Source organism: Fonsecaea erecta (genome assembly GCF_001651985.1).
Source record: "Fonsecaea erecta strain CBS 125763 chromosome Unknown Scaff11, whole genome shotgun sequence".
Lineage (NCBI taxonomy): Eukaryota > Fungi > Ascomycota > Eurotiomycetes > Chaetothyriales > Herpotrichiellaceae > Fonsecaea > Fonsecaea erecta.
The window spans coordinates 716,958-730,415 of record NW_017387254.1 but is presented as its reverse complement, the minus strand read 5'-3'; the positions used below and the strand labels follow the sequence as shown (position 1 = coordinate 730,415).

The window sequence follows — 13,458 nt, the reverse complement described above, 5'->3', positions numbered from 1 at the left end:
GCTCTTCTGTGCAAAGAGCGGCAGTTCGCCTGTAAATACTGAATCCCAAGGTCCCCCATGCGTCTCTTCATGCCTGAAGCCACTTGCAGCGTGCTCCATATCAACCCAAGGTTGACGCAACAAGGGGTTCCCATGTAAGGGAACTATGTCCAAGGATGATGAATCCATCAATCGCTTGAACGTTCAAGGTCCATGTATGGCGACCTCTCGCCCCCATCGTCCGTCGTCCCCGTCATCCCGTTGATCTGCACCGCCTCGCACAAAACGGGTATGGTGTACGAGTAGTACACCCGGCGGATCGCCTTTGGAGACCTGAGGTTTTCGGTTCAGGCATATGGGATGGCCTGACCCCCAGGGAGCGAAGTTTGTGTCTTCTACAGTACATCTCATTTGCAAGTTTTGAGCACTCATGTCTGTACAGGAATCACCATTGGTCTCGACAACAGGGAGTGGCCCTTGCCGTCGAAAGGCCTTCCGGTCTGGTCCTCATTCCGAACTGGCTTGGTCCGCTGCAGTGTTGACATGTAGTGATGGCATGTACCGTAAGTGGTCAGTTGATTGAGAGTGTACAGTTTGGTCCTCCATGACCACGACGGCACGCCTCGGCCGATGGTGGAATAGTCGTTCCTGCAGAAGATGGGGAATGAGTCCCTTTCCCGCCATTTGCTCCTCAGTCACACAGTCTGGGAGAAGGGTACTTAAGATTGCTCTCTGCCTTCGGGCTTCAAAGAATCCGTTTCTGCCTCCCAGACGAGAGGTCAGAGGACTAACGTCTTTTCCTTCTTTCCACTGTCGTTTCAACCAGCCAGACCCCCCTCAAAAATAGCTCTGCTGCTGCTACCGCCGCCGCCGCTCTGATCCATTCAATATGCTTCTTGTACTTCTCCTGCTCTCCTTAAACGCTCCGACGGTGGTCCACGCAGCACCTTTTCGCGCCAGAGCAGCAGTAGCACCCCAATACTCGATCGAATGGTCCAACTGCACCGATATCAACCTCCCGAATCTCCAATGCGGAACCATGCAGGTGCCGCTCGACTGGTCCGCCCCCGGCGGTGCTCAGATCAGCCTCTTCATGACCAAGATCAAATCCACCTCGACCAACAGCAGCCCGGGCAAGAGTCTGCTCTGGAACCCCGGTGGTCCCGGAGTCACGGCGAGCATAACGTGCCAATTGATCGGGGCGGGTCAGATCGAGTACTTTAGCCCGGCTCTGTACGAGCACTTCGACATCATATGCCCGGATCCCCGCGGTGTAGGCCAGAGCACGCCTGTGAAGTGCGACCCGGCGATATACAACCAGATGCCGCAGCTCCTTGTTGGCGACGACGCGGCTGCATTCCAGAAACTGGCCAACTGGAACCTGGCCTTTGGCAACAGTTGTCTGAACATGACGGGGAACCTGCTCCGCCACGTCGACACCACCTCCGCCGCACACGACCTGGAAGCCATCCGGCTGGCCCTCGACCAGGGCAAGATGAACTGGTTCGGTAACTCGTACGGCTCACAGTTGGGGGCGGCGTATGCGGAGCTGTATCCTCAGAACGTTCGCGCACTGGTGCTGGATGGGGTGTTGGACCACAGTCTCTCCGAGACCGTGGCGTTTTCGACCCTCGGGACGACATATGAAGCCGAACTCAACCGCTGGTTCCAGTGGTGTCAGGCAAACACCTCGTGCGCCCTGTACGGACAGGAGAACATTCCCCAGGTGTTCGACAGCCTCGTTGCCCAAGCAAATAGTGCCCCGATTCCAGCCCCGGGCTGCTTGAACACCTCAGACACCCCCTCCGCGGGCACCTGCCAGGCCAGTGTGACGGGGTACGACATGATCTTCAACGCCCAAGGCGCCTATCTGTCCGACCCCCGTCTCACAGGATGGGTGACCTTCGGCGTCGCGCTCAATCAATCCCTGTCCGGCAATGCGACGTTATTGTCCAATGCCGTGGAGACCGGCGTGTCGAACGATGCCTTCTCCGGCATCGCCATCGGCTGCCTGGACTGGACAGCCAAGCATAGTCTGTTCCCCGAACACCAGGCGCTGCAGCAGCTCGGCTCGGTGGTGTCACCGCACACGCTGGGCGCGAACCAATTCTTCCAGTACAGCAGCTGGTGCTTCAACTGGCCGGTGCCGATCGCAAATCCACCGCACGCGTTGAATACCTCGCAGGTGGCACAGTTGCCGTCCGAATCGGTCCTGCTAGTCAACGCCGAATACGACCCGGAGACATCGTACGTATGGGCACAGGGGGTGAAGGATCAGCTGACAACCTCTGCTCGAGATGGGGACGACAAGGCGCTGGTGTTGACGAGAAGAGGCGACGGACACACCAGCTACGCCATACAGGGCCAAGCTGCGAGGATCATGGACGCGTTCTGGGTGAACCGGACGGTGCCAGGCAACGGGACGGTGGTTGACTCTTGAAGCCACGGCAAGGAGGGATGGTGCTGGTCTCTTGATGCTGGACGCCGGTCGCTGGTGGTGGGGGAATAGTCCATCTGATCCCTCCAGTCAGCATCGAAAAGCACCACATCATCTTGCAGGATTCAAAGCATATCCAATCCAATCCATTTCTGAGAGATTTACAGTCATTCACGTCTGCTTGCCTATGTCTTCTTTCGGAAAGAGTGATATACAATGTCCGCATTCTTGGACCCGAAAGTCTAGTTCAGGCAACTCCTCCATCACCTGCCTCTTCATAGTCTCACCTCTTAAAATCTCCATATCCTTTCGTCGTCCGTCTGTTTGTCCGTCTGTCCGTTGCTGCTCCGAAAAATCTTCAACATGGAAAGGGGGAAAAGGGTCGCACTCTTGGGCGCGCCTTGGAAGGTCCTCCCGCACATGGTTCATGAGTACAGGGATATGATGCATGCGACCTGCATGGAAGTCGCTCTGCTAAAAGACAGCGAAGAAGAACTAAGTACCTCGATCGCCGAGAACTCCGTCGTCGTCTTTGGCCGGCACCGGATGGGGCAAGAGGATTTGCTGTGCTCGAAGAAGTGAAATGTCGAATTCGAAAGTCAATCGCACTTTTAGCTGCAAGTGTGGAATTGGCAAAATCTTTGCCAAACCTTGATCGAAGAAATAATCGGTAGAGCCGTCCCCTCCCCCTGATAACGCCGGTGGTATATGCAAGTCGTGGGCAAATCGAAGCTGTAACGAGAAAACGCCATAGCGATGCTAATGATCATATGAGACCGCACATCCGAAGGTTCTCTTGAATGATGATGTCTAAAAAATGTCAGAAGAAGTACCATTTGGTGACGGAACATTGCTAACCGTTGACCGCTCCCATCACGAATCTTATCTGTGTGGTGTCTGTGGCGCAGGTAAAGTGCGTGTAGATCTGCTTGGTCTCTGCTTGGTTGAGCGACACGAATCGGTTCAGGATATAATCGCAGGCGGCGGCATAATCGGGACCACCTGCGCGTTCGATGTCAGTAAATGAATGTTCCAGCTTCACCGGATTGCACAAACCTTCGTAATCAGGGAAGTAATTTTGCATCGGGCTAACAGGCAACTTCTCCTTGAATCGGTCGATTTTATTGAGGAACAAGATGATGCTGGTCTTGATGAACCATCGAGAATTGCAAATGCTGTCGAACAGTGTGAGCGCCTCTTGCATTCTGTTGACCGTCTCATCTTCAAAGAGCAACTGATCGTATTCTGAAATGGCAACCAAGAAGAGGATGGTGGTGACGTTTTCGAAGCAGTGGATCCATTTCTTTCGCTCAGATCGTTGTCCACCCACGTCAAACATGCGGTATGTGAGGTCCTGAATGATGAAGGTGGTCTCAGTGATACCAGTTGTCTTGACTCGAGATCGGAGAACATCTTGGTCGTTCGGGAGGTAGTCGTGGGCGGCAATACGGTCAATAGAATCGAAATAGCTGGTGAATAGAGTCAGCAACGAAATTCATAGAAATTCGATTCCAAGACTCACTATCGTGCCGAATCGTTCAACTGATACTCTCTTGACCGTTTAAAGCATTCCTGAACGCCAGCATCGTGCCACAGGGCCTTGATGGCCGCGCCCACCTCGGGGGGCAGGCTGTCCCCTTCTATTTGTGGTGGTTGCATGAAGATGGTCTGGACATGGTATTCGGCTCGTTGGTCATCCAGGGGCAGCTCCAGCGACTCCATGGCCTCAAGTATGACACGCATGGACTGAACGGTGTTGGAGTAGATGATCTCTTTGAATGATTCGCGTTCGTCACGCGAGTAACCGCCCTCATGGATGAGCTTCATCTGCTTGAGAATTGTAGACTTTCCAGATTCACCAGCGCCTAAAGAGTGGTTAGACCAAAGCTAAGGCCAAGATGATGCGAGTTGGCATACCGAGTAAGAGCATTTTGATCTCATTGCGCTGGGCCATCTTGTCCCTCTTGAGTTGATTGTCGATTTCATCGTTTCTTGCCTTCCCGGCGGTATCTTCCTTGCTGGCACCGCACCCCATGTTCAATAATCTCCTGACAGAGTCTGGAAGTGAAGGGGACAAGGTTGGATTCGAGGCTCTCGAGAGAACGACTGATCTTCAACTCAGTTAGTGAACGTCCTTCGCCAGACAATGCAGGGGACGATGCGCAACTGAGAATCCCCTCTCAAAGTGTACAGAACAGGCGTTTATGCGCGTCACGCCCTCAGGTTACTCACCTCCGGTTCAAGCTTAAAGAGGTTTGTCAAAATGCAAGGCTGGTGACACGAACGTGACGGAGGCTGTGAAGTAGAGGATTTGAGAGTCGTAGGTAGAAGACCGAAGGTGATCAGCGCAGGCCAAGACAGGACAGGAAGAGTAGGCGTCGATCAATGAGCTGGGCGGCGGCGGGTGTGGACGTCAGGTACAACGATGTCGCTGGGCGAAGCCGGGCAGGGAAAGTATGCGCTTCGAGACTCAATCTCGAACGAAAGAAGCCCTCTCCCAGCGGATAAGGTTCCTACAGGGCGCGCAGACAGGGCAAAGAATAAATGACAATATTGTACAAAAGGGGAGGCAGATCGAGGGAAAATGATGGTGGTCGGGGTGAAGATGAATTGAAGTGGATGGATTGGCAAAAACGGGGATGAAATGAGAGGATGATCAATCAGGTGAAGGAGTCAAAAGGCTAGCGCAGTTTTGACCGCAATCAATGAGGATGGCCGAACAAGCGAAGCAGGGACACCGTAGGTAGGAAAAGACGCAGCAGCTAGGGTACCTGCTAGGTAGCTGGCTCAGTGGGTAGGGGTCAGGGAGGGGGCAGGAACAGCCGCCAGCGAGGGAATCGAGAAGACACCCAGGTATCGGAGAGCTGCATAACCCCCCCAAGGGCGAAGGCGCAATCCTTTGGGTGCACCAGGGACCCTTTTTGGGGGGTGTTTGACCTCTGCAGGTTGTTTGCCGCCTACAATCTGGTTGGCTATTGGGGCCTACTGGGGGCCCCCAGTCCGTCGCCGGGGCTCGACTTAATATTAGTGGCAACCGGCATCGCGCCCCTAGCAGTTCCTAGCAGTGAGGGCTTACCCACCGGGCGCCCATTGGGTGCCCGCTAGTGTCTTGTCTGTCCCCAGTCCCCATCGACAGTCCCAGAAGAGAAAGGGGAAAAGAGTTTTTGCAGACGGGGTCCCTGAGGTTGGTGGCTTGCACATTCGTCGAATCCAGCTACGAGTAATTAACTCCCGTCCCAGTGTTTGACTACTATGTTCTCCTGCCACTGAGAGCAAACACCTTTGCCAGATTTAACTTTATGTTGAATTCCACTGCCAGCGTCGATCAATGATCGATGATCCAAGGTGCTGGTGCGCATCATCAAGCCCGGAATAAGGTGGTTTACTAATAACGAGCGATTGATCAGGCAATGGGCACTCTCCCGTCTCGCCTACCTCCTCAGGGGGTATCTCTTCATCTCGTTTCCAAGCATGTCTCTTTCTCATACCATCACTAGATCACCTTCGGATTGAGCTGGCTGTCGTGTCAAGCAAGCACTTTATCCTAACCCACTGAGACCAACTGTCGCCGGGACCTCCCACCCTCGCCCACCGCTCCTTTCGCCCTCTCTCACTGGCTGCCACCCCCCTCGGGGACCCTGGTCACTACGGCCCAGTTGGCTTTGACCAACACTGGGATCGCCCACTTGGTTACACCCGCCCAGGCCACTTTCGGATATCCGTCGCCTTGCTGGCGCAGGGGCCGCCTCCGAGCTTGGGGTTGTTTACGAGTAGCAAGTTACGCTATTCGCCGATGAAGAATTGTATCAAAAGCAAGGGAGTGGGCGGGGACATGTCGCCGCCCAGCTTGGCCTGATATAACGTCTGCTCTCCCGAGGGCTCATTATCATCGTCGCTAGGGTCCGACTCGGTCACCCCTTTGCTCATCGCTTCGGGCCATAGCGTGCTTCTCAAGCAATCTAGCGCGTTCCATAAAAGCCCTGGAAATTGCGACTTGCTGGCCTTTGTGCTCGACAAAGACCCGCTCTCGCAAGTCAATTGAAAGAAATATGAGGTGGTTCTGTGTTTCATGCCAGAGCCTCCCCTATCAGGTGATGGGCCCCTTCAAGCCTGGGAGGAATTCCCTCCCAAGCTTACTGAAACTCTATCTTGGACATAGATCTCTCAGAATTCAGGTACGGGGCACGGAGCTTGTCCCGCTATGACTGCTAAATGCCACCAGCTCAGGCCAGCCCCGTACCTGGATTATTTTTCCAGCACATAAAGTTCATCCAGAAACCTGATTTGCCTTGAGGTTCGTCTTGCTATCTCATGCACTGCAACGGAGTTGATTGTCTAGTCGTACTCAGACAATCGGGGAAGGCGTCAAGGCTAAAACCTGGAACTGCGAGCCAGGTCCCAGATTGACGGAAAAGAGCCCAGACCACCACCAGCGGAGCTGTCGATCTGGGCCTGACCTCGAATACTACGTACATTACTTGATGCACAAATCTAGCAACATCCTGCGTCCTTGTTTCACATGTCAGCTGCGGCTCTCCCATTGGGATGTCAGACGTTTTACCCTTCACAGTGCGACGCACAAGGACCTCAAGCACTTTTGGATTGACAGTTTTTGTGGAACAGGTTGGCTTTTGACAGTCATGGTGGACCTTCCCATAGGCTTTCCCGGCAAGGAAGGCAAGGCACTCTGCTTCGGCGATTCCAACCACTCCAGAGACAATCATTCGTCCACCCCTTTAGCGTTTTTGTGTTCTGCGTTGGCGATCAAGTGCCACAACGCATTTTTCCGGATAGCACCAGCAAATAATGCTCAGCGGCGTTCCCGTGGGCTCCGGACTCGGCGCCCTTTCGCTCCGTCACATCCAACCTCTCATTGTCCAACCCCACCTTTTGGCGCTTGATTTATCCGTCCAACCTTTCCAACTTGCACCAAGTGAGACCAATGTATCCCCAATACGGTCGAGAGGAAACGACCTCAGCCGGAAAGGGCACTCGAGGATCTGCATCTTGGCGCCATCAGTCAGACACTGCGGTCGTTCAAGAGCTCATCAATTGACACGCTGCCAAATGCCCTCGAGCGCGACGGCCAGCCTGATGGGAAATGACGTGGTCAATAGAGTCACGACCAACAGAGTGGCAAACCTCACTTCTCTCGACTCCTGCTGGTTGATGCTAGCAATCTGAACGTTGTTATGAGGATCTTGAAACCCCCAAAGTATCACGTACAAGTATCACGGGCTTTGTTCAAGATGGGCAAGATGTGCCGCAAGCCCCGGGCGGCCCCCCAGCGTCGGCCTCGCATTCTCCCCTCTGATAGATAAAGTGGGTATTTTTACGCTCCAACAGGAAACCTCCGTGAAACGGAATCACCAACAAGTTCGGGAATCAAGCCCAGAGATCGAGTCGAGAATAGAAGGTGCATCCCAGGATTCGATGCTGGATGGGTCCCCTTTCTGGGCCATTCGTACTCTGTTTCCGCCAGCTTCTTGAACTCCGCTCTTGCACGTCGGCGAACAAACTGCAGGCGAGCCGTTGGTATAGGTCAACTTTAAAGTCGTCCATTTCAGGGATTTTACGGACGTTACCGCCGCCTGATATCGACTCACCCGATTCCCGCATAGAGGTGACGCGGTCAGGGAAGAGATTCACCCTCCGTATCGCGCTACACCACGCGTCCCAGAATGTACAACGGGATATGGATATCTCCATCAGCAATCAGCCCATAAATGATTCTCTGCGATATGTCTTCAGCATATCAAGGCACCTATGTCACGGGGTATCGTGATCTTCACTAGCCCTCGTCGGGCCATACCGTGTGACGGTGAGAAAATCCATTCGGGGAAGTATCTCAGCCCCCACTTCAGCCTCGCGAGGCTACCGCCTCATGTGGGGTAGAAAGCATTTCCCAATTGAGGCCGCTGGTTCCAGCATCGTGAGTCGAGGCCAAGTTGCTTGCTTGAAGGACATGTTAAGTATGCAGGGTTGCTCTTGTCGATACACCAGCTCATTTTGACGGACGGTCTGCAACTCCAGCGTTCCTCTTCCTCTGTCTCTCGTTCGCTGGTGAATTCGTCCTGTTGCGACGGTTCAACTGGTCTAAACACGGCGTCAGACGCCTGTGGAGCCTGTAGGTGCAGTTCTTGACTCTTCAGGCCTCGCACCTGTCTTTCAAATGAATGCCCCGGGCAAACCGTAAGGGTCGCACAGAGTGTAGGATCTCAACCTCCAGGTCATGATTTTCTTCAGCAGAGAGAATCTATTACAGCCAACATGAAGGGGGCGCCTTTTGCATTTCTCCGCACGAGGCTTACACTGCCATCCTCGATTCTCCGCTCCTACGACCATTTCAACCCATAAACTCCCACGATAAACCCACTCGGCTCGTTCTCTTCCCACCAGTGGCTTTCCTCTATCCTCCCTTCCCCAAGTTTTGCTGAGCTTCCCCCTCCGCAATTAGCCCCACGATTCCATCCACAAAACGCTTGGATCCTATGCCAGACGAATGCATGGGTCTGCGGATCAGGTGCCTCGGTGGCATTCGTGGGAGAGAACAGTCCCTCACTACTTGAGATTCTAGCTCTCGAAAGACAGTTCTTCCCACGTCTTATTTCCTGTTGACAGGATAAAGTAACAGATCGTGTCCGTCATGGCTCTAATCGGCACTTCGACCATCATATTTCCTAAGCTCGACAAAGAGAATGCGGCGGCAAAGAGAAAACATGTCTGCAGCGTCTGTTCAAGAGCCTTCAAGCGAAGCGAACACTGTATTCGTCATCAACGAGGCCGTAAGCCGCGCTCTTTGATCCATCGCGTCTGCATGCTTTTCCAAAAGCGCTTACAGGTCTTCAGATACCCAAGAGAAGCCTTTTGGCTGCAGAGTCTGCCGGAGAAGATACAGTCGAAGGTATTTTTGGGGCTCTCATCAACGATGACATCTGTTGATTACCTTTCCACTTAGAGACCTTCTAGTTCGCCACGAGAGAACTCTACACACCCCGGAACAGGTGGCCACCGCCATCGAGAAACAACGATTGAATGTTCCGACTGCTGAAGACCCTCCTTCAGGTCCGCAGCCCCGAATTCTAGTTGAATAGTTCTAACCTAGAGATCAGCGAAGGACCTCTCATCGAAGCCGTTGAAATCCAGGGATAAAGAAGAAGTCGAGATTGCAGTATCTCGAAAGGAACCGCCTTCGACTCTCTCAAATCAACCAACTGGCCGAACTAGAAGCTCTGCATCCACATCTTTCAAAGCAGCTGCTAAACCATTCACAAGGTCGAATGCCGCCCAGTCAACAGAACCCCAGGTGGTTCAAGGTCGAAAACTGGCAGTCGAGGTCGGCAACGCAACTGAGCCACTGCTATCTTCAAATTTCAGTGTGGATACCGCTGTTGTTGAAGAGACACAACCTTTTATGGGACTTCACTTAGCAGACTTTAGCGTCGACGTCTCAGACCTCGAGAAGATGCGAACGTTCCCAAGCTCAGTGCCTCTCCCAGACCTTGACGGCGACCTGGAATTCCTCGATTTCTTCGATCCGTTTCTAGGATTACCTCCGAAGCAACTTGAAGCTTTCGCTATGCCACCTCTGAGAGGTAACACGGATGGCTGGTCACCTCTAGAGAACTTTTCGGGTTCGAGCCAGGCTTCGATGCAGGATTACGGTTTCCAGCAAACCCATATTTCGACTGCACACGCGACCCCGTCCGTGGATGACTCTACCCAATCATGGGAAACGGCCAGTCATGCAAACTCTCGCTCTAAAGAAACCTCCAGCCTGTGGGACGAAACTTCAGCACAGGCACTCACGACAAATCGCCCTGATCTCGACGGGTCCTCCGGATTTCCGATTCCACAGACAAAATACGCGAAGCCTCCCGCACTTGCTTTTACTGAATCAATGCGAACTCATCTCCTGAAGGATCTATCGAATAGACTTTCTGCTGAAAAGTTGAACAATTTTCGATTGCCCAGTGCATCTGCACTACAAAAATGCATCCGAACCTACGTCGACGCCTTCCACGTCCACCTGCCTATCTTCCACCTTCAGACTATGGATTTTGAAACGACGCCGTCACCACTCGTCCTCGCCATATGTGCCATTGGCGCTCTTTATCGGCTGGAGAGGAAGATTGCTGCTTCCTTGTATTTGAAGGCAGACCAGGCATTGGCTGCCGCCGTGGTTGACCGAGGTGAGCATCTCGACAAGAAACCACGGCTGCTGGAAGAGTGGGTCCAGCCGCGATCTCAATCACCGAAATCAACCCCGGATTCTCTATGGAAGAGTCAAACCCGATTACTGCTTGCGATGCTCAGCTGCTTCAGCGGAGACGCAGAAGTCATTTCGAAGGCCATCATACGTCTTGGCGACTTCCTCGTGGTACGCTCACAGCGTCGGGCAAAAGAGATCCGTTATTGACGAGTTCATAGGACTTTCGCGATCTAGCGCCGACTGTGAAGCCTCAAAAAAATAGAGACAAATGGCTGAGTTGGCGGGAATGGGTTGAAAGGGAGAGTGTTAAGAGGTTAGTGAGGAAACATTGGAGGGACGCACCGCTCACTAACAGAATATATAGGCTATTGTACGGCCAGATAATGTTCGGGAACCTCGTCACGATGACCTATGGGATCCCTCCCGGTTATTCTCTAGTTTCAGATGGCTTCATCGAAATGCCGTGCGACCAATCTTTGTGGGATGCACTCACAGAAGAGCAGTGGCATGTGGCGGCGACGAGAAAAGGGCAGAGCTCTTCACTCAACGTCAAAGAAGCTGTGTCGATGGTCATGAACGGAAACTCGACCAAGACAGTGCCGCAGGAATGTTGGGAATGGTCGCCATTCGCAATCAGCGTGGTGATCAACGTCATTTCGATCCACATCTGGCATATCACACAAGGGTCGTACTTCTTCGGCGAGTTCTCCAGCCCCGGACAGTCCAACGAAACACAAAAGTCTCAGACTCTTGCCCAAACAGAGGCTGCCCTTTCCAGGTGTCGGGCACTAATTACCCAAGCCAGCTCCGATGCGGATTATCCCTGGACAGAAGCCGAAACGCCTCTGCTATTTAACTGTCTGGCGCTGTTGCGGGTCAGCTATTGTCGAGCTTTTACGGGACATAGTGCTGCCGATTCAGCGGTTCTGCTCAAGGAAAGCCAGGAAGAATTCATGGCCTCGATAGAGGACTTTGTCGCGCTACCGCAAAACCGCGGCAATCTCGTTGCCAGGGCGGTCGGTCGCGCATTCGAAGGCATGCTGATACCCTATAAAGCGGGGACAATGCTTATCAAGAAGACGGCTGCTTTGACCTGGGCGATCGGACACGCTTTGGCGGGGTGGGAGGCAGGTGAGTTCAGCTGACAACCGAAGCGCCCATTCAGCTGATTCCTAGCACTAACTTATCCCGTCACAGCGTTACTGGTTACGAAATGGGTGCATGCCATTGAGGTTGAGACACGGTCAAGTCATGATTGTGATTCGATCAGCGAGCTCGAGGCTCAGACCATGCAGGCCATCAGAAACCTGCTGTCGGAATTAGAGGACGGGCTCGATGGTGAAATCGGTCCTTCCCTGGCAGCCAAGCTGGCACGATACTGGGCCGGTTTCTACGATGATACATGGGTATGGGGATTGACTCCTCGAATGGGATATATTCTGCGCGAGTTGGCCAGCTATTACGAGATCAAGTTGGCGGCTTCTTGATCTGGCCTTATCGCCGTTCTGATAGATGCCGCATGTACTACGAATGCAATAGCACGGTCAATCAATGACCGGAAGCGACCTGGGGACGGACGTCTCGCTGAGCCTCGCTCAATCTGCATGTCCGCGTCCGCTAGGAGCCCGCGGGCGTCGTGAACTACCGAATCGGGCATCATGAATGACTAAGCCTCCCAGCCATTTTAGTTTCTTCGACTCCACGATTCCCATCGACGCTTAAGGGAACCGAACATTTAGCAAGAGATCAGATCAGATCTACCCCATTGTCATTGCTGCTGATCTTGATAGAAGATCCCTTATGTGACTTCGGTAGTCACATATCTCCCAAAGCCCAGCTGGATTCATTTCTCTGATTCCATATCTTGCTCAATCTATGCAGTCCGCACTTCTCACCTGCACATAATCGACCAGGTTGTTGATCAAACAGCCAATTACAGAGACGATGTCGTATGAAATGTCAACACAGCATGCAACCCGAGTAGGGGCCAGACGTAAGTGAATCTTTTCCAGTTCGCTTGATTGTTGTTGTTAGTAGCTGGTTCAGGGGGTCTGACTGACTGGTTCCGCGTCATCGTGTAGCTTTCAACCACAGTCAATCCCAAGCTGCCGAGGAAGAGTACGACCGGCTGCGGAACCTGGCACGCCAGGAAGCCTCGAAACGCGCCAATTGTTTCCAGCGATCCCAAGAAGCGTACGCCAACGGCGATGGCGCGGCTGCGCATGCGCTCTCACAGGAGGGCAAGGACCACGGGGCCAAGATGGAGATGTACAATAAGCAGGCCGCCGAATTCATCTTTCGCGAAAACAACGCCGACGGCCGAGTCGCCGCCGACACGATTGACCTGCACGGACTGTATGTCGAAGAGGCGGAAGAGATCTTGGAACAGAGGATCCGATTTGCTCAGAGTCAGGGCCAGACACATCTTCACGTCGTGGTCGGGAAAGGAAACCATTCTCCCGACCACGTCCAGAAGATCAAGCCTCGGGTCGAACAAGTTTGTCGTGACCTGGGTCTGCAATACCACACCGAGTCGAATGAGGGCAGAATATACATCAAGCTTGACGGCAGCCCCGTGGAGATGCAACACGTGAGCAACTGGGATGGCTACCAGACATATCCAAATCATCAGCAGCAAGCCTGGCAGCCTCAACATGCTCAACAACAGCAATACTACCCTGATCAAGGGCAGGGACAATATGGCGGAGAAGAAGAGAAGGTTGGCCAAAGCCTTCTGTCCCGAATCATCAACAAACTCTTGCGCATGTTGTGCGGTTGATGGTATGAGCAACACATCTGTTCTGTTCTGTACAATGTGGCCGTCATTGTG

At 53.3% G+C, this 13,458-nt stretch overlaps 4 protein-coding genes across 4 annotated transcripts; 3 read left to right on the top strand and 1 right to left on the bottom strand.

Moving 5' to 3' along the window:
* Positions 1 to 868: 868 nt before the first annotated feature.
* AYL99_10449 (hypothetical protein) lies at positions 869 to 2,419 on the top strand (the record flags this gene model as incomplete). The annotated part of the gene is made up of 1 exon (XM_018841955.1): positions 869 to 2,419. The coding sequence occupies one exon, from the start codon at positions 869 to 871 to the stop codon at positions 2,417 to 2,419; it is 1,551 nt and encodes a 516-aa protein (XP_018688843.1).
* Positions 2,420 to 3,182: 763 nt separating this feature from the next.
* On the bottom strand, positions 3,183 to 4,451 carry AYL99_10448 (guanine nucleotide-binding protein subunit alpha; the record flags this gene model as incomplete). The annotated part of the gene is made up of 5 exons (XM_018841954.1): positions 3,183 to 3,226; positions 3,275 to 3,418; positions 3,473 to 3,885; positions 3,939 to 4,281; positions 4,334 to 4,451. The coding sequence occupies 5 exons, from the start codon at positions 4,449 to 4,451 to the stop codon at positions 3,183 to 3,185; spliced, it is 1,062 nt and encodes a 353-aa protein (XP_018688842.1).
* A 4,684-nt stretch (positions 4,452 to 9,135) lies between these two features.
* AYL99_10447 (hypothetical protein) lies at positions 9,136 to 12,115 on the top strand (the record flags this gene model as incomplete). Its single annotated transcript, XM_018841953.1, has 7 exons — positions 9,136 to 9,201; positions 9,266 to 9,320; positions 9,386 to 9,481; positions 9,529 to 10,796; positions 10,847 to 10,941; positions 10,993 to 11,759; positions 11,826 to 12,115. The coding sequence occupies 7 exons, from the start codon at positions 9,136 to 9,138 to the stop codon at positions 12,113 to 12,115; spliced, it is 2,637 nt and encodes an 878-aa protein (XP_018688841.1).
* Positions 12,116 to 12,572: 457 nt separating this feature from the next.
* Positions 12,573 to 13,407, top strand: AYL99_10446 (hypothetical protein; the record flags this gene model as incomplete). Its single annotated transcript, XM_018841952.1, has 2 exons — positions 12,573 to 12,621; positions 12,710 to 13,407. The coding sequence occupies 2 exons, from the start codon at positions 12,573 to 12,575 to the stop codon at positions 13,405 to 13,407; spliced, it is 747 nt and encodes a 248-aa protein (XP_018688840.1).
* Between the last annotated feature and the right edge of the window lie 51 nt (positions 13,408 to 13,458).